Source organism: Lissotriton vulgaris, chromosome 12 (genome assembly GCF_964263255.1).
Source record: "Lissotriton vulgaris chromosome 12, aLisVul1.2, whole genome shotgun sequence".
Lineage (NCBI taxonomy): Eukaryota > Metazoa > Chordata > Amphibia > Caudata > Salamandridae > Lissotriton > Lissotriton vulgaris.
The window spans coordinates 284202033-284222604 of NC_141700.1; the positions used below are offsets into that span (position 1 = coordinate 284202033).

General features: G+C 45.3%; 1 protein-coding gene across 4 annotated transcripts in view; it reads right to left on the minus strand.

The window, feature by feature from the left end:
• Positions 1 to 225: 225 nt before the first annotated feature.
• Positions 226 to 20572, minus strand: part of HACL2 (2-hydroxyacyl-CoA lyase 2) — a 565926-nt gene continuing 545579 nt past the window's right edge. For all 4 annotated transcript variants that reach the window (XM_086945056.1, XM_086945057.1, XM_086945059.1 and 1 more), the window contains 3 exons: positions 11185 to 11256; positions 4387 to 4492; positions 226 to 4226 (listed from right to left, as the gene is read on the minus strand). In XM_086945056.1, coding sequence (XP_086801182.1) covers positions 4048 to 4226; positions 4387 to 4492; positions 11185 to 11256 — 357 coding nt within the window. In that variant the 3' untranslated portion in view covers positions 226 to 4047. The remainder of the gene's footprint in view (positions 4227 to 4386; positions 4493 to 11184; positions 11257 to 20572) is intronic.

Consider the following 20572-nt stretch of genomic DNA (forward strand, 5'->3'; position numbering starts at 1 on the left):
GGGATTAAAAAATATGTTAGTAAACAGTTACAGTAAATATTGTTTGAAATGTGTATATATATGTGCTTTACACTTTTTGTAAAACAAGCAATCTTAACGCGCATTTTCTGTGGAACCAGAGTATACGTACCACAATAATTCGCAACAAGTTTGCAATGATTAAAATATTTAGAAAAAAAACATAGTCAATAATGCATTGAAACAAATGACAAGAACACAGAGAAATACAAAAATGGATAGTTTATTATGCACCTTGTGTATATAATATGTAATAGACGTTTACTCAATGAGAGAATAGTAAGGCATATCACAGTACAAAGTAACGTAGATGAGTACACATTTTCAACACAATTGTACACTCTTCTTAAAAAATTGAGTTTTCAATCAGACCATCATGTTCATTTTAGAAACATTAAACCTCAACAAGAAACATTTAGAAATATAACCATAGCACGTGCCCCAGGTAAAGCTCCACTTGAGAAAAATGGAAATGATTCTATCTTAGGGTAGGCGATTAGAAATTAAAAATGTTCACTTTAAAAATTCATATTGAAAAATGATCTGAAATCAATAACTAAAGCGAATACCCCAAAGGTAGAATGGAGTAACATTTGAACTTCAGTTAATGTGACAACTAAATTCTTTAATGACATCTCCTTCAAGACCAAAAGGACCTTAGTGTCCTTTAAATACACAAAGTATGGAAATGCACAACAACAGTAGCATCACTCACATAACCAATTGTACACCCATAAACTCACTAACCTACTCACTGAAAGATACAAAGCAGCACTTGCAGTGGCAGTCACAGATTAACACAGGCTATGATATCCCCTGTGACAAAGCAAGATAGACATTCACAGTCACTCACAGACCCACTCATGCACTAATACGTTGCCTGAGAAAGCTACTGAAACACACCTACTCAGAGACCCACACATGGACTAATAAACCTACTAACAGACCCACACAGGTGCTCACACAACTATTATGAAACATTACAGGTTACAGTTGTGGAAAAACGTTTAGAAAAATGTTAGAAATTCACTGAAAAAGCCAAAGGTTTCAGAGACATTATAATTATAATTAAAAACCCTTAGAAAATCACCGAAAAAAAACAAAGGTTACAAGGATGTTATAGTAGGCTCACATTTTACTCGTACAAAACCAGTGAAATTCAGCAGTTATTGTTATCTGAGATAACTATAACTTACACCCCCACAATGCACTGCCTGTGACGTCACATATTACATCACTATGACATGGTCAGTGACATCACTGATGAAATCACCCACAGAACAACTCACACCCCATAGCACCATTGATATACCCACTAACATACCCATACAACCATTCACACATCCATTTACTCATACACAGAGACACTCACACAGCCACTCGCCATAAACCTACTCACACAGCCACCCATACACTTACACAACCACTCACTCACCTATACAGCTAGTACTACTTATTCACCTAAGCAGCCACACACATACCCAGTCCCGCACCCATACAGCTTCTCAACAGAGCCACTCACACACCCATACAACTACTTACATACCCATTCACACATCCATCCAGGCACACACAATTCTACTTACTCACCCATACAGCAACCTATAGTCACTCTCCAATACAGCCACTCACACACACAAATACAGTTAATCAAACACTCACTCAAACAGCCACTCATTCACCCATACAGCCATTTACACACCCATCCGTACAGTCATTCACTCACTCATGCAGCTACTCATACACCCATGTATTCACCCATACAATCTCTCACACAACCATTGAAACACCAAGTCACTCGCACACAGTCACACAACCACTCACATAATTTATGTTAGAAATAGTATCAATTATTAGTAGTACACAAAGTATACTAATTTAACCTGTGTAGTAGTTTATCATATACGTTTAACACTCAAACTTTGAGAAAACCTTACACTCATTTGATGGACTGACCATGCCATGAGTGATGTATTATATGAGGTCATAAGCAATGCATTGCAGGGGTATACGTTTTAGTTAGCTCAGGCAACTATAACTGCTGAATTTCACTGGTTTTGTACTTGTAAAATGTGAGCCTAACTAGAACGTCCCTGTAACCTTTGTTTTTTTCTGTGAAGATATATACACGCACACATATATTTTTTCTCTTGAATTTGGTATATGGCTTATATTGCCCCCCCCCCCCCCCCACCCAAACCAGGCAGCTGCCTTCTTCACCTTATAGCTGTCATTGTTTGCCATGACAGCAAGCAATTGTTTTGTGCATGAATGGTGCTTGTGATAGTGCTGAGGGTGCTTTACCCAACTTATTGACTGTATCTTGTGCTGCTGATGCAAATACTGCTCTAAAACCTTCAAAGTGGCTCCATGTCATGAGTGACACTTTCAGTCAATCCAAGCAGTTTAGCTATAGCACTTTACTTGTTGCAATTTTCCAGACATATTTTTAATGCTGAAAGCTGCTTATGAGGTTGCTGGCATTTTCAGAAGCAACCAATGGGAGACAGCAGGCTGTCAGCCAATTGAGCTTGCCCAGCCCCCAGGGATAAACTCAGAACAAAACAACCTTGAGCCTGCCATGGAAAGGCACTATGGTAGGATGACATACTGATTCGATTTAAACTATCTGTTTTGTTTCTCTACGCCACAGGAGTCTACAGCAGGTCTAGAGCCAAGCCAGAGTTCAAGATGTATTCAAGATAAATTCCCATAAAATGAATCTAAAAGAAAATTATTCATATATTGAGCTGTTATCCTGAAAATGTGGAATTCACACGGGAATCATGAAAACCCTTGTTTGAGACATTCAGGAGAAATCACAAGTTTGAAGTATTTACTTGATTATACACAGAAACCGTTTGGTTTCAGTGTAGGTGAAAATGGGTAGCAGAAACAATATCAGGGTGTGACATCACACAGCAATCTGAAAGAGGACACCACTTTAAATTTTTTGCTGGAAACTTTTAGAAATTGAAGATTAAAAACCTAAGAAATGAAGTCTGACATGTGAACGTAGTAGGAATAATCTTGTTGAAAAACCCGAATATCTTTGTGTGGCAGCTTAAGGTGGCTGCTAATTAATGTTGAAATGACGTTAAACTTCCTATGTTCTCATAAGGCAGACTTACAGGTTTATCAGCGCTAGAACACATTGGCTAACTCCCCTTGATGGATAAAGAACATTGCATCAAATCTCTCTAAACAACAAATAAAAAAGTAGGTTATAAGTAAGTATTGGACACTCACATCTTAAAAGTTATCCTTCATGATCTTTAATTTCAAATATATCATCTACCACAAACTTGAATTTACATTTGACAAATAGACATTTCCCATGTAGACAGTGTGTCGTCACACAGCTTTGGGTGCAAAATATCCCTGAGATCTCCGATTTAGAATGCATTTTCTTCATTGTTACGTTATCTCAATTTACCAGTTATCCATGCCTGTCATAACGCAGTGTTCCAAGCACCGCTTGTTTTTCTTTTGAGTTTGAAATATATATATTGAAGTTTGTGAAACTTTCTTGCAAAGACACGTGCATTTCTCCAGTGATAGACAAATAAAAAGCCCCTGAAAATATAATGTCCACATTGCTAAATGTTTTGACGGAAGTTGAACAATGCAATGTTGCAACGGTGGACACTGGAACATGAGGGTAGAGCAGTTAACAGATGTTATGCGTTTAGGAGGAAACACTTTAATTATCCTTCTTAAAAGAAGGCTCCAAACTAACAGATTCCCTTCAGAGGGTGTATTCACATGCTGAAAAATAAATCTGCAAAATGTGCTTCACATAGAAATAGAACACTGAAAGAAATTAATTTTACCCCAATAAAGTAGTTTCAGAAGTTTTTTTTAGAAAACGGCAAGTTGCACTTAGGAAGTGGTTGTGTAGAAATTGAAGAACCCTTTGGAACTAGTTTGAATAAAAAAATGTATCTCGTGGGTTTTGTATAAAACTAGAATCCTTTTGGAGGCTGGCTTCTGACATATTAAACGCAGATAGGGCCCGCATGAGTGCACTCATACTGAAATTGAGCCATCTCGAAAATTTGTTTTGCCTATAAGAACGTTAATCAGAGCTGCTTTTCCTTTCTTGCTCACGTCCTGGGCTGCTTGGATTATGGCATCCATACTGTCGTCATCTTCTCGCTTTAGAAGGAAGCCTTTACCACCAAAGCCTTCTGCTACCACATGGTAATCTGAGTAACAAAAGAACAGTTGTAAGAAAAAATTAAAGTAAACACAAAATATTTAGATATCTGTCTGTGTGTTGAAGAGATCCCTCGACATCGTGCTATGTTGTAGAAGATGTGAATGTTACAAAAGGAGAAATAATGTAGAGGGATAAGCCATACTTACCATTATATGATAAACCACAGGCTACATTACTTCCCAACATAGGAACCTGCTCCCGAGAGATCTGACTCCAGCATGCATCATTTCCAACAAGTGCAATCACAGGAGTCTAAAATTAGAAGACAGTTTTTTGTTTAATGCAGAACAAGTTGGATTAAAGAAGGAATTCAGCATAACTGTGAAAATTGACTGCATATATTAGAAAATAGAGACGATAACTATCACAGACTGACTTACACAGTAAACAATCAATACATTTGTGCTTAGTTGCACGTGTTAGTAGAGTGAAGAGTCAACTGGTTTAGTTAGTCTCTGAAACCTTCCATTAACAGTTATAATTCTGTGGGGTGTTTGCAAGATGGCGTGTATGGTAGACACATAATACGGAGCTCCGCACCAGGCCCGATATCTATCCTGTGTCAATCCACCACATCCTAGCTATCACCGGCTCCTACCGCCCCCTGCATGAAGCCTGTGGTCGGTGGGCATGGTGGACTGCTTTTTCTGCGAGAGTGAGTGCTCCCTGCCGGTGACTCTTCAGTGGCGAACAGGGCCAGGCCTGCCAACACAGCCCGGTAGCGCCCGCGAGATGCAGGCCCTTCATAAGTGGCTCCTTCGAGCGCACTTTACAGCCAATTGACCCAGAGCCGCCTGATGCTGCGAACACCTCTAGACCTGCGGCCTGGGTTGTATTTGGCCTGGAGTTGCTGTCACAGGAGGTGGTGAGAGGCGGGCTGGGTCCGAACTGCCTGGTGACTACCGGGCGCCCAACCACTAGGCCCAGGGGTGCTGTGAGAACCGGGGGATGCATAAGAAGACCGGAGACGGAGATGATGAGGTGCGACCTTACAGACCCCTTCTCCTTTACGAATTGCTCACTTTGGGCATGTTGGGTGGAGGCGAGTGGACTGGCTGTGTCCATCTGCCACCCGCCTACCCAAATTGGTGACGGAGACCTGTGGTGGCACCTGCTGCTTCAGTACGGCCTTCCCGCGTGGCCTTTGAGACTTTCCTGGCACCGACCACTGTGACCGCTGCCCCTAGAGGGGAATTGGGCTGTAAATCTCTGACAGGCGTGTCTGCCCTGGAATGCCCGTTGGAGGTGTGACTGACGGGAACGGCCCACAGTCCCACGAACGGAGTCGTGGACCTTCCCGGGCCCACCATTATCATTACAGGGGACTAAGGAAGGACAAGGAAACCAAAACAAATTTAATACCAAGCATACAACCAATAAAAGGAGTGAATAGGAAGAACCGAGGACACCGATTTACGTGCTGATAAGCACCCGGATCAAGTGTTAATTCCCTCTTGCTTGGCTGAACTACTTGCCCCGCGCGCCCTGGTTTGACTGCTGCCTTGCTGAGCCAGTGGTATTGACGATGAGGCTATCACTGCAGCAAACCTGGCAGAGCTACAGAGGTGAGACAGTTGAGGGGACTATTGCTGGCTCTGGGGTGCGGTTGGAACGTTTTGCTTCTCACTCTCCTCTGCTGGGCCAGAGGTCACACCTCGCATCTTCGGATGTGTGCTGCAGCACACTGACTCAGTGGGTACTCCGGAGCCTGGACCCTGGTTGCTCGGAAGACATTCTCTTTGCTGAGCTGTGGTGCACCAGCCTTACCATATCCTTTCAGGGCTCCCCAGTGAGAGTGGCATGCTGTATGGAAGCCCCTTCATTGTTTGACATAGTGGCTTCTTATTGCTCCAGTTGAACTTATGCGGCTTACAAGTAATTCCCATCAAAGGGGGCAAATCAGACATTGCCTCCCTGCCATTGCATGATACTCATAGTGTCCTCATGGGCCCCAGAGAGCTTGCGTTACCTGTTAGAATGGCGGTGGGGTTTCGCTCCGCGGGTATGACCAGTCTCTAGGTTCCTCATTCCATGTGATCACTCATTGTCCTGCATTCAACAGACCTGCTCCCTGCTAATCCCAGCAATATACCTGGCCGAGAGCCCAGACTGCTCGTTTCCATACTTTCTCGGTGGACCCACTCTGGTGCACTCTAATGATGGTGAAACCAAAGCGCAATAAACCACTTCCGCTGGGCGGCCCAGACCCGCAAGTGGTCTCCACACCAGTGGACAAGAAAAAAGTGAGTGGAGGGTCGGACTCACGTGGTTCACTCCCTTCAGTCATCTGAAACAGTCGAGGTCAGAAGATCAGATGATGACTTGTGATTGTGCCTCCTGGGATTGCCACCTCTCTGGTACTGAACTATATTTGCACTTCGCTAGATAGGCCAATAGCCGGCAGGTAAGAAGTCATATGTATGGGATTGTGGGGTATTTATAATCAGGGCCTGCACTGAGGTCTACCTGAGCAATGCTGGCCCCTCATCGTGGCCACATACGGTCCCTGACTTTGATTTTGGTGCCATGCCACCCCCATGTTTCCAAGTGGACTCTAGAGTGGATTGGGTTTTTTAATTTTGTGCTTCTCTTTTTCTGCATTATATTGATGCTGACGTATAGTTTGTGGATTTACCTATGGAAGGGGCTTCCCACAGCTACTGTCCCGAAGGGGACTCTTGTTTATTGTTATCATAGTTAACCAAGATGCTCTATTAATGTTCCACACAGTATTTGCTGCAACCCCGTATGCCATGGATATATTCAGTGTCTACCTGATTCGCTTGCGCCACAAGGAGGGGGGCAACAGGTTCATAGGTCCCCAGTCTACATACAATGCATGACATGACGAGTGAGCTACCAGAAACCTGTGTCCCTCAATATCACATTTACCTGGAATGTACGCGGTATGGCCACACCATCAAAATGGTATCACATTTATGCTTCTCTTAAATGGAGCCAGATACATATAGCCAAGTTACAAGAAACACACCTCAATGCCACTGAATTACATAGACTTCATGCTAAATGGAGGAGGCAGGTATACAGCACTTCAGAATCCTCCTCCGCTAGGAGTCTTAACTTGGGTGGCTTTGGGGGTACCCTACACGTCAGACACTCGGAGGTTGGTCAATTCATGATCCTAGAAGGCCAATTAATAGGTGAACTCCTCACGCTCGCCGCAATTTAAGCCCCCAACACTTAACAGGGCGAATTTTTAGATAACCTCACATCGTTGCTCCTCAGAGACCCATCCTCACCCTGACTCTGGGGCAGGGATTTTATTTGTGTCCCAGATGTGATGCTTGATACCCCTCCCCCCCCCCCCCTCCCCCCCTCTCAGAAAGGCTGCGACACAAGGGTCCACACAGCACCTTGGTCAATGGATGTAGCGAATGCACCTTTTTGATGCATGGCGACACCTGCACCCCCAGATCGGGAGTATTCCTTCTACTCGTACGTCCATGATGGCCACACCAGAATTGACATTTCTTTGGACGAACTAGCTAGGAGCGCGCTTATCTGGGGCTGAATACCGTGCATGCACCATATCTGACCATTTCCCCTTGAAACTGACCCTGCAATGGGGATGACAATGCCCAACCATACCCACCTGGCGGCTACAGTTGGAGGCTTTGTCTGACACCCGCCTCCACACGGATCTCGCCCACTGTATTGATCAATATTTTACCCTTAATGCAGGCAGTGTCACATCTCGAGCGGTTAAATGGGATGCCCATAAAGTGGTAGTGCATGGCCACTGCTCGGAAGCCTCCTGGGGTATACGTAAGAGGCTGCTAAACGATCTATCAAATATAGAGCGCAATCTCCACTCCCTGAAGAACCGGGTGGTTTATTGGGCAACCACAATTGAGCAGCTTATGGTAGCAGCGTAGCGAGGCTAAGGGCATGCTTAGCTGGCATGATTGTAGACGTGTTGCTGTAGAGCACATTGAGAGCGATCGCTCGGCTAGCTAAGGGAGGACCAGCAGTGCACTCCCATAGGCACGATATGCATGGCCACTGGCAGGTTGCACACCAGGCAGTTAGACATAAATGGGACTTTCCATGATTACTACCGGGAACTATAAGTAGCCACTGCCCCACCATCTCAGTCTCGTGCTTGTGATTAATTTAGCCTCCTTCAGCTAGTACGACTAATGCCCTACAGACTGCTGAGTTGGAGGAGCAGCTACAATTGGAGGAGATCCGCACGGCCGTGGTGCAGATTGCGCGCGGGAAGACCCGGGAACCAACGGTTCGCTGATTGAGTACTATGCCACCGTTGTTACTCAGACCTCCAATCACCTCTTAGACATTTTTGTTGAGGCCAGAGAACAAGGACACCTCCCTGACTCAATGTGCAAAGCCTTGATCATAGTTTTACCCAAACCCGACAGGGATCCCCTGGATGTCCGCTCCCGTCACCCCCTTTCTCTGCTTAACCTAGACTACAAGATCCTGGGTAGAGCGTTGGTGAACCGCGTAGTCCCTCTTACCAATCCGCTGGTCCACACAGACTAATACGGTTTCATACCAGGATGCAGTCATTTTATTAACATCCACCGATTACGCCTCATGCATGGCACACCACTTGAGGCACTTGGACAAGTGGTTGTGTCACTGGACATGGGAAAAGCGTTTGACACCTTGTGGTGGGATTATCCTTTGCTGGTCCTCACCAAGATGGGGGTTCGGACCTGGATTTCTGGGACTGATCCGCACCCTATATGCCAACCCCACAGTGCAAATGAAAACAGGACAGGTCGTCTCTGTTAAGGAGATGAGACAGATATGTCCATTGCCCCCCTTATGTTTACACTGGCCATGGAGCCCCTGGCCTGTCAACTTCGACAGTGAGTGGGGCATCCAGGAACGGGATGTATACCACAATATATTGCTCTATGCTGACAACACCTTAATCTTCCACCAAAAAGTGGCTGCATCGCTTCTGATTCTTTCAGTGAGATTTCTGGGCTACGTGTGAACTGGAATAAGTCCTACGCATTCCCTCTGGTGTGAAGACTGGCTGTGGCACGGGAGGATCCCCCGGGGATCCCTCTAGGTATACAAATATATCACGCTGACAAAGATCACAAGGAGGGGTACTTGGACAAGGAAGTGGGCTCCATATGGCGTTCCTTGCCTTCCTGGTGCTCGCTCACACTGTCTCCGCTAGGTCGGGTGGCTATATCTAAAATGTTGGTTCTCACCTGACTGCTGTACTTCTTTGTAGCCCTCCCACTCCTGCTCCTTAAGAGCTTCTTATGGTAGCTGAAAGGATTGCTGGTTGAATGGATATGGGACTTGGGACGCCGTCGGGTAGCCTTAAATACATAACAACGCTATTTATTGAGGGCGGTTTGGGGGCACTCCACTTTGAGCTCTTCTACGCCGCCGCTCAGCTGCCGATGGCATCGTTGTGAAATCCACATCATCCTGAAACCATCCTAGTGTTTGCTGTACCGAAGGATGTGAGTACCTACACCTGGCTGTGATTCAGAATCCAGTACACGACACGAGTTTAGACTGATAGTGGTGGCGCGCACTTGCTGGCGTAGATATGTACACTCCAAAGGCTCTGCGCTTCCACATATTCCCCGGCAATTATTTGCGATTTGCCTACACTGTGCAGGGTGGCACAATGTCCTGACCCAGCTCCTAGGAGAAAGGCGGAGCTCACACTGCTGTGTGACCTCTTTAATGAGGGCATGCTCATTTCCTTTCAGAATCTGGTGGAGTGGTATGGCTTGAACAATGGACAATTCCTCACACACCCGGTTCTCCTAAACAGTATTCATGAAGCATGGAATGCAGACGAGGGCAAACCCCCATTTCCTCGACAATACACATCCTCCTATCTGCCACTTGCACCCGCCACACCAATACGGCTTAATACACTGCACTCCACATCCCACCAACAGACCACACACGAGCGGGCACGTGCCCGATGGGATGAGATACTCCATCAACCACTATCTTATGGGGCCTAGTCTTGTGCTTTCCAGTTGGCAAAAACTGTGTCTCATAATCTATGATTCTGTTAGACACAATAATTTTATTCACCAAACTTACCTCTCCCCACACCACATCAACACATGTTTTCAACACTTGGCCCAGATGCAGACTGCGCAATGCAAACTTTTTCCACATGTTCTGGGCATGCCCTTTATCGCAACCTTTGTGGATGAAGTTAACTGCGCTGGTTGCTGAAATGGAGACGTACACTCTCACTCCCACACCTGAATCGTGCCTACTGGGGTTGGGTTTCTGAGGAGCAAAGGGCGACAAACATATACACTGATCTATACATCTGGCTTTTGTATTATTTAAGAGCAGCATAGCTATGGCATGGAAATCTCCTGTACCCCAAGATACACAGGAGTGGTTGCGTGACTTGCTGCCTTATGGTTAATGGTCAAGACATTAAATTGAATCCTGAAATCTATTGACAAACCATACATAATTATAAGAAAGCCCCTGTATGCCTTTCAGATGCTTTAGTAAAGGTTACACTAAGCCATGGCACAGGTTTCTTTGGGGTCCACACGGTCTGTGAATCTTTCAGATGCAATTCTTCAAGCACCGCCTTGAGGATCATGAAACATAAAAGTTTATCTTAGTCTGCTGTGGATTAGGAGGTTTTATTACTGTAATTGTGACTTGTCCGGGGTTTGAGTCTTCTTTGCACTGAACAATAAAACACGTGTTTTTTTGTAATATCTGTAATTTTTGTAATATCTGTAATATTTTGTAATATCTATCAAGTTTGTTAGAGTGACCGGAGTTAGCTTTTTACTTTGAGACGGGGAGTAGGAATTATTTACAAAAACAAGCTAGAGGAAATGCATATCGAAAAGAACATAAAAATGCAGGATAGTAAATAAGAAGGAGATTGAGGAAGGCCATTTGAAATTGCGCATAGTCAGTTGTGTAACAATCACCTTGTGACGTGTGAAGGTGTCAAATTCTGTAATGCTGTATCCAAGCGAGCCATCCCCATATATGATCCACACCTAAAAGAGAAAGTCATATAGAAACAGCAATGAAAAACATCTAACGTACCAGATACAGAATGTGTTTCCTTTATCACCGATATCCAGTTCTTGTTTATATGTACATTCTCTGAAGAGATAATACCTCTACAACTGCATTTGCCACTTCTAGCAAGAGATATCTATCAAGCTTTCATGATCCCTCCAATCAATGTTGAGGGTTCTCTTCTGAGGATACAAACCATCTATTGGGAATATGGTTAAGTTAAAGTTACTGACTAAGCTTAGAGCCCACCACTCAGTAGAGTTTGTTTTAGAAAGGCTACATTTCCTTTTCGTTGTTTAAAAGACAGATCTTGCTTGATTTTTTGCCAAAGATGGTTTGGCGACTGTGTGAGACGTTTTTAGGGAGGAGGGGGGCAGACCCTCCCCCAAAAGTTAAATCTGCATGTAAAAAGACCTTTACGATATCATGCTTTCGATCTTAAGAGTCATTAACAGAGCAGCCGGAAATTAAGGCAGGGCTGGTCTTGCATACACAAGTCCTTTCCTTGAGGGTTCTTTCGGCTCCACAATCATAGATTAACAAGTATCCAAGTACCACATCAGTTAGCCTGTCATAGTGTGGGTAAACAGTGATAAGAAGATGTAAGTCAAGTGAGTACGGGGATGGGAGGGGGCAAGAGGCTGTGGACTGATGACCATATCTGCCCTGGGTATGTGGGAGAGATATAGATGGTTCTCTTTATATTGCCGTCTTTTTTATTTTTATTTCTTTATTTAACATTTCAAACCATCATGTCAAGACAGAACAATAAGAATTGATACTTTGCTGCTTTCATTACAGCAAATTTTCCGTAATTGCCAATAGTTATACTATTCAAGATATCACAATGCAATAATCAAGTAGGTAGGGAGGTACATCATGGCGAGACAATCACTAGTTTTACCACTATCGAGGTACTAGACAAAAATTATACCCCAAATATAAATCATCACTAAAAAACATAAAGAACAACCCCGCTTCCCACCCTAAGACACACTACAGGTAGTCCCTCCATGAGGCAGTAGGCCAGTCAGGGGTAAGTTCCGGTGCAACTTAACCACCGATTTCTATGAGCTCAGTGCAAGTCTCATTCCCCCACAGTTTCGAAACTGCCCCCCCCCTCCCCTTGCAGCACTATACGCACTATACAGCGCCCAAAAGTTCTTAGGTCTATTACGGGGAGGTAGGAGCTCCCTGAAACTTTCCGTTTGGGTGCAGCAATACAGCATATCTGATGTCTATTATCATATTGCCGTCTTTCATGTTCATCTGGTCATAAAGTACAGAGGCATTCCCTCACACTCTTAGCATCCTGGAGGAGGAATCCATATTTGTGCAATGTTCACATTAAGAACCATTTGGTTTTTGAACTCTGAACAGCCAGCATTATGACCTCTGGGCTGTTGGGGAAACCCTTCACTGCTCCGTCTAAAAATATGCAAAAAACTTACTATTAAATTGGCAGATACTTTTTGTAAATCAGTTGTAATGTGAGAGCATATGGCACGGCCCCCAATATTCAAATTCCAAATATGAGTGACTGACACATAAAATGAGGTACCACCAAATAACAGCATAGATAGACCTGATTTTCAGAAGTGAAAACAACACTTTTTATGCACTTTAAATGCCAGCTTAAGCTATAAGCGCATTCTGAAGATTGAGCATCTGCACAGAGTTATGTATGTAAGTATGGAAAGTAAAACAGTAGCACTACTTGCAGCTAAAATCCCAATATTGGTGGAGCATCCATGTTTTAGCCAAGTAGTAGTTAAATTACATTTTTGTTAATAGACTATTTTAGCTAGCTGGCATTAGAAAATACTTACTAAAATAATTATTGCCACTTTTAAGAAATTAAGAGAAATAAAAAGTAACTGTAGGAAAGTGCCTCTTTTGGCATGGTTAAACCCCACTTTTTGCCTGGTGCATGAGGTGATTTTGAAATCAAAGTTCGTTGGGTCCCTGCTAACCAGGTACCCAGTGTCAGACCTCTTTCCTAAAACTGCACCATGTTTGGCACAACTTCAACCTCCTCTATAGGTTCCCATTAAATGGTATCCCTGTTACCTAGGGCATTGGGGTAGAAAAGGATCCACTGGGGATGCAGCACAAATAGTGCCACCCCAGTGATCCCTCACCAAGACTATGCAAACTGCCATTGCAGGCTGCATGTCTTGGTGCAGAGAAAACTGAAGAGTCTGCATGGCACGCAGCCATACACTGCATGAGAAATAGGTAAGTAACCCGTACTGCAGGCCCGAAAGCCATAAGGCACGGTGCACTATATACCATGTGTGGACAAATAATATCGAAGTCCATTCTTGGATATTTTAAATGCACAGGAAAGACAGAGAGAGTACATGGGCTGCATACCAGTCATCAAGAGTTTCCTAGCGCCAATATGTTTTCACTGTACCCTAAGATGTTTTGTACCAAACATCTCATTTTAATAAATCCTCATTGATGCTAGTTTTGGGTCTATGCACTGGTGTGGTTTCTGACTAGTCTTAGCCAGCCTGCAAATGCCAGAAATGTTTCTGATCTCATGGGATGAGAACCAGCGCTCTGAGGCCAGAATTAAGCCTGCTCTGGGCGAAGGTGCTTCATACCTCCCCCAGGCCAGAATTGCCATCCAAGGCAGGAAGTTTCAAAGGTGATGCCGCCTTTGAAATGCGATCCAGGCAGATCCAGCTAGTGGACGATGTCAACCCCTTGTCCAGCTCCATATCTGGCGGGAGGACAGACAGGAATATTAGCTAAATTAGGAGGTGGGTTCCCATTCAGCTAGCACCACTCCTAAGGTGGGGCAGAGGATGCGGAGCCCACTTTTCATTTGACTCCATCTTGCTTTGAGAGGGATTTAGTCAATTAGGGCTAGGGTAGTCCCCCTTCCCACAGGAAGTGGTCACTTAGAAAGTGTAGACACCCTAAAATTAGGTAGCCTATTGGCTACTACTTGTCACCCTCTGTAACACTCCTAAATGAAGTATTTAAGTGGCATCCCTGGACCCTGATCTCTAGACTCGACGGACATAAAGAAAATACAGACAAGGAAGAGCTGCTAAACCGAGAACAGAAGACCTGATGCAGAATTTTGGATTGAAACCCTGCCTGCTGCTTTCAGGACTTGACAATCAAGGTGTGCTGACAATGGCCAGAGAACTCCCTTGGGGGTAGAGGAACTACTTACCTGCAGTCTGCAGGTACCGAACCCAGAGTCTGGTTTACTGACTTGCTGCTTTCCGGTTACTCCGACGCAGCAGCCCAGCAAAAAGAGGTACATCAGCTCTGGAGGGTCAGATTCCTCTCCCCACCACGTTTGCAGACACAACGACCTACCGGAGCTGTGCTACACCATTATCCAGGATACCGGACCCCTGCAACCTACACTGAGACAGAGAGTCTATTCCGGACTCAACTGCCTAGGAAGCAAGCACCCATCGAGGGATGTCTAGACCCATGAAACCCACTTCGTAAGTGGCCCAGCTGTCCCGGAATTGTCCCTGTTAAACTGCCTTCCCCTGACAGTGATGACTTCTTGACGCACGCTGCCCAGCTGACCTATCTACTCTGTACCCACCCTGCCCGCCTGGGTACCAACGAACAAGCTGTGCTCCTGTGGTCCTGAGGCCCTTGCGACCTGCTCCCTCTAGTGGGACCCCTCGGGCATACCCTTAAGTCCTCATGTGAAGTGTATTTACAGATGGCCCCTTCTTTGTGGCAAACCAACTACCAACGACCTCATCATTCTGTTCCTGGCTGAATCGGGGACGCTCCAGAGAATCCGCTGATGGAATATTGGACCTGGCCTTGCTACTTACCTAAATCATGAAGGTGAATCTCGAAACCCAACAGTATGATTTTATATGCATTTTTCTATTTTTTCCCATTGACCTAAACTCCTCAAAGGAATGGTCCCTAAATATGCAGAGGGTGATGACATCACCAAGTGGATTACTGCTTTCGGGAGAGCTTGAATCAGTGGAAAGTAGCCAAAAACACTGGGTCTCTCTCTTGTGGGAACTTTTCTCAGGTTAATGCAGTAATAGACTCCTGACATTGAATAAGGAAGATGCTAAGTTTTATTACCTCATGAAGGGTACCCTGATTGAGGGCTTTGGACTCGCTACTGAAGAATATAGAAAAAATTCAAGGAGATTCGAAAAAGTCAGTTGTGAGTTCAATTTGCAGACATTTCAGTGAAAACACCAGGTGGCTGGTTAACAGGTAACATTGTGCATGACTATGTTGGACGTTACAATTTAATCATGAAGGAGCATCTGTTGAATAATTGTTACAATGAGAAGTTACAGGAGCACCTGGTAAACCTAGGTCCACTTTCTCAAGAGTTGGGGAAGAATGCAGATCACTGGGCCAAAACAAGGGTAACAAAAACTGCCACTGGTGGGGTTGACCAAAAGAAAAAGGCTAAAATGACTCCCCAAGGGAAAGATGATGACCAAAAAGATAAACAACAAAGAGTCTTTTACAGGCCTCCAAAAACTTGCTCAGGAGGAGGGCACAGAAACTCCTGACAGCCCAAGGGAGGGTACCAGGGTAAAAACTGGGATCCCAAAAAGACTTGGTGTCATGATTGGCAGGCTCTTGGACACCAAACTGGAGACCCTAGCTATAAAAACAAAAAGAATGCCTTTAGTACACCTTAAGTAAATCTTATGTTATGTTATAGGCGTTTTGTATCGCGCACAATTACTCGAGAGTATCCTGGCGCGCAAACTTACCAGGTACTGCATTGGTAAGTCTCCAGATGGGATCACAGATGGGACATAACTATATCAGAGGGCCTGGTGAGGCAACTTTAGTGACAGACGGTGCAGTGAGTACAGCAACCCTGGCAGTCTGGCCCAGAAATCTGGGAAATTACAGACAGCAGCAAAAATGGGTTAAAGTTGAAGCTTTGAGAGATACTGGTGTCAGTGTCACCACGGTGACTGAGCAACTGGTGTCCCCGGGCTAGTACTTGCTTGTAGAGACTTACACAGTACTCAATGCTAACAATCAGGCTAAGGTACATCCAATGGCTGTGGGGTCCTTACAATGGGGCGGGGTTATTAGCCACAAAAAGGTGGTGGTATCTTCTGCAATTCCCATATAGTGTCTGCTTGGCAATTATTTGGATTCGTCAGCATGGACTAAGGTCGAAAACAAAAAGCCATGCTGGGTATACCTGAATGGGTGCATGTTGACACATAAGGAAATAGTAACCCCAGGGCGAAAGAGGAGTGCTGGAGCATGAAATATGGACCAACCTTCCAAGACAAAGGGCAAGAAGTCTGGGAAACCAACGTTTATCCATACACTAGATCAGGTCCCTCTCCTCAGGGAGAAGACTTGTCAGCCCCAGAGGGAACTGAGCCCCATGAGCATGGGCCTTACACAGCAGAGCTTTAGGGTGTAGTTGGTCCCTCTAGGGAAAAACTTTGCCAGGGGCAAAGAACCTGTCCCACTCTTTAAAGCCTGAGGCAGCAACATGCTGATCAGGAAAAGGGAATTGCCAGTGGTTCTTACAAGGCCTATTTGGAGGTGGGACTCCTTTACACGGAGGCAAGAAAACACAAACCTGATGTCACCAGGCGAGTAGCAGTGCATCAGCAGTTTAGAGAGTTTCTCCTAAAATACGCCCATGACTTTCCCCTAGCTGGCCATCTTGGCCAGACCAAAACTTGGAGTAGGTTGGTGAATCACTTCTACTGGCCAGGAATGTCCCAGAAGGTGAAGGCGTTTTGTAACTCCTGTGCCATCTGTCAAGCCAGTGGCAAGACAGGTAGTCACCTAAAGGCCCACTTAATGGCACTTTGGGTGGTTGGGATACCCGTTGAGAGGGTTGGGATTGACATTGTTGGTCCTCTTGATTCTCAGACAGCATCAGGAAACCAATGTATACCGGTGGTAGTGGATCATACCACCAGGTATCCTGAGGCAATTCCCCTGACTACCACTGCTCCTGCAGTGGCTAAGGCCCTCTTTCGTATTTTTACCAGGGACGGGTTTCTAAAGGAGGTAATATCAGACAGAAGTACAAACTTCATGTCTGCATACCTAAAGCCCATGTGGACTGAGTGTGGAGTGACTTAAGAGTTCACTACCCCATATCATCTGCATGTAAATGGGTTTGTTGAAAGATTTAACAGGACTCTAAAAGGTATGATTAGTGGACTCCCTGAAAAGCTGAGGAGATGGGATGTCTTGCTATCATGCCTGCTTTTTGCACACAGAGAGATACCACAAAAGGGAGTAGGGTGTCCCCCCTTTGAACTTTGGTTTGATAATCTCTAAGGGGACCATTGTGTCTTGTGAAGGAAGGATGGGAGAGACCTCTTAAAAAACCTTAGCAGGAAATTGTGGATTATGTACTTGGTCTTCGTTCCAGGATGACTGACTACATTACAAAATTGAGCAAAAACCTTGAGGCCAGCCAGGAGCTCTGGAAGCTCTGATATGACCAGAAGGCTATCATGGTGGAGTTCCAACCAGGGCAGAAGGTATGGGGTTTAGAGCCTGGGGCCCCTAGTGCCCTTCAGGACAAATGGGCTGGGCCCTACTTTATCCTTGAGAGAAAAAATGGGAGGTAACCTACTTGGAGGACCTTGGCACATGCAGAAATCCCAAGAGGGTAATACATGTAAACCGCCTTAAACCCTGTCTGTTTACTGGGACCCCTCTTTCTCAGCAATACACGTACCCAGGTCCCAGTGACTTCATTGGGTGTACCCCCCCTTTGCAACTTAAACCCTATCAAGGCAGAGCTGAAATTACCATGCTCATGGTCACAGATGAGGATCAGGAAGCAGAGAGTGAACCTCTTACTGGCCTCCAATCAAACATCCCTAAACACAGGCCAGTTGAGGGAGTGGTCTTGTCAGACACCCTCACTGCCCAACAGTAGACTGATTGCAGACAAGTTCTAAATCAGTTCGCTGACCTCATCTCTTTCACCCATGGTCAGACTAACTGGTGTGCCCATGATGTGGATACTGGTGACCGCATTCCTGCCATAAAAGGCAGTCTCATCATGTCAAAGAGATCGTCAAGGCAAAAGTAAGGAAGATGTTGGAATTGGGTGCCATTGAACACCAAGTCTCCCTGGGCCAGCCCAGTTGTTTCATTCCTCAAACAACACTCCCAGGGTAGAAAGAAAGAAATTAGGTTGTGTGTGGAGCACCGGGAGCTCAATGCTGTGACAAAAACTGATGCACTCCCAATTCCTAGGCTGATGAATTGATTGACAGGTTAGGGGCAGCTAAATATCTCAGTACTTTTGATCTCAAGTCCATTCTTTGATATTGTAAGTGCACATGGATGCCATAGAGAGTACATGGGCTGGATACTTGTCTTCACGAGTTTCCTAGCTCCATGATGGCTTCACTGTACAATAAGATGTTTGGAACCTGACATTTCAACTTAATAAAGTCTCACTGATGCCAGTGTTGGCTTCATCAATAAATGCACACAGGCGACACCTTATAGGGTCCACTGAAAACCTACCAAGCACTGGTGTGGTCTCTGACTAGTCTAAGCCAGCCTGCCATCACCAGACATGTTTCTGACCGCATGGGGTGAGAGCCAGAGTTCACAGAGACCAGGAAAAAAGCCTGCCCTGGGCAGAGGTGCTTCACACCTCCCTCAGGCTAGGATGGCCTAATTCGGGAAGCTTCAAAGGCGATGCCGCCTTTGAAATGCTACCCAGGCAACTCCAGCTATTGGAGGATGCCAACTCTCCTTTCCTGCTCCAAATTTGGCTAGAGGTCAGACTGGAATATTAGTAAAATTATGGGTGGGTACCCATTCAGCCAGTGCCACCCCTAAGGTGGGCAGGTGATGTGCAGCCCACATTTAAGCTTACTCCATCTTGTTTTGAGAGCGAATTAGCCAATTAGGGCTAGGGTAGTGCCCCTTCCAACAGGAAGATGTCCCTTAGAGGGTGTAGACACCATAATGGTAGGTAGCGCATTGGCTACTACCTGTCACCCACTTTAACGCCCCCAAATGGAGTATTTATGTGGCATCCCTGGACCCTGTGCTTTAGATTCAACAGAGACAAAGAAGATACAGACAAAGATGAGCTGCTAACCCAAGAACAGAAGACCTGCTGCAGAATTTTGGCATGAAACCCGGTCTGCTGCTTACAGGACTCGACAATAGTGGTGTGCTGTCTCGTTTTGCTGCTGTGAGGTCTCCAAGAGCCCCGGAGCACTCTCAGTCTTTCACCGATCGCCAAAGAACTCCCTTGGGGGTAAAGGAAGTACTCCAGTGAAGTCTGAGATAAATCAGTTCCTGAGGGTCAGATCTGTCTCGCCACCACGTTTGGAGACACCTAGACTTACCGGAGCCGTGCCCGACCATTACCCGGGGAACAGGAACCTTGCAATGTACACCAAGACGCAGAGTCCATTCCGGACTCCAGCAGCCAAAGAAGCAAGCACCCATCGAGGGATGCTGAGACCCACTTTGTGAGTAGCCAGCTGTCCCTTAATCGCCCCAGTAACCTGACTGGCTCTGACCACGAATATACCTTGACGCATGCCCTCCGGCTGACCTATCTGCTCTGCAACCAGCCCGCACGGCCTGGGTACCAAGGAACCAGCTGTGCTCCTGTGGTCCTGATGCCCTTGCGACTTGCTCCTTTCGAGTTGGACCTCTTGGACCTACCTTTAAATCCTCTCATGCAGTGTGTTTTCATGTGGCCTCACTCTTTGTAATGCACAAGCTATCAACGACCTCAGCACCCTGCTCCCGGCCGAATCCGCGATGCTCCAGAGAATCCGCTGGTGGAACACTGCAACTGGCCTTGCTACTTACCTAAATCTCGAAGGTGAACCTTGAAATCCCACTGTAGGATTTTATATGCACTTTTCCATTTCCTCCCATTGACAAAACGGTGCATAATTGCGCACTAAAGTGATTTATTTTGCGAATTTGAAAAATTCATAACTCGAAAAGTACTTACTGTACAGCTAAGTTCTTGGTCAGAACAAAATATATAAAAATGTGTTATTTTTGTAAATTGGTCTCGGATTTATTCTTGAGTGTGTGTATCATTTATTGCCTCTGCGAGTACAACAAATGCTTAGCACTACCCTCTGATATGCCTAACTGCTCAACCACACTCCCACAAATAGAGCGTTAATATTATCTACTTTTGCCTTTGTATACCAATCTGGGTCTCACTGGACTCTGCACAGTGTACTTCATTTTATATCACTATATAGAGAGCCAGCTTCCTACAATAACACATTGGGTTTTTATTTACTATGTTGCTAAAATGAC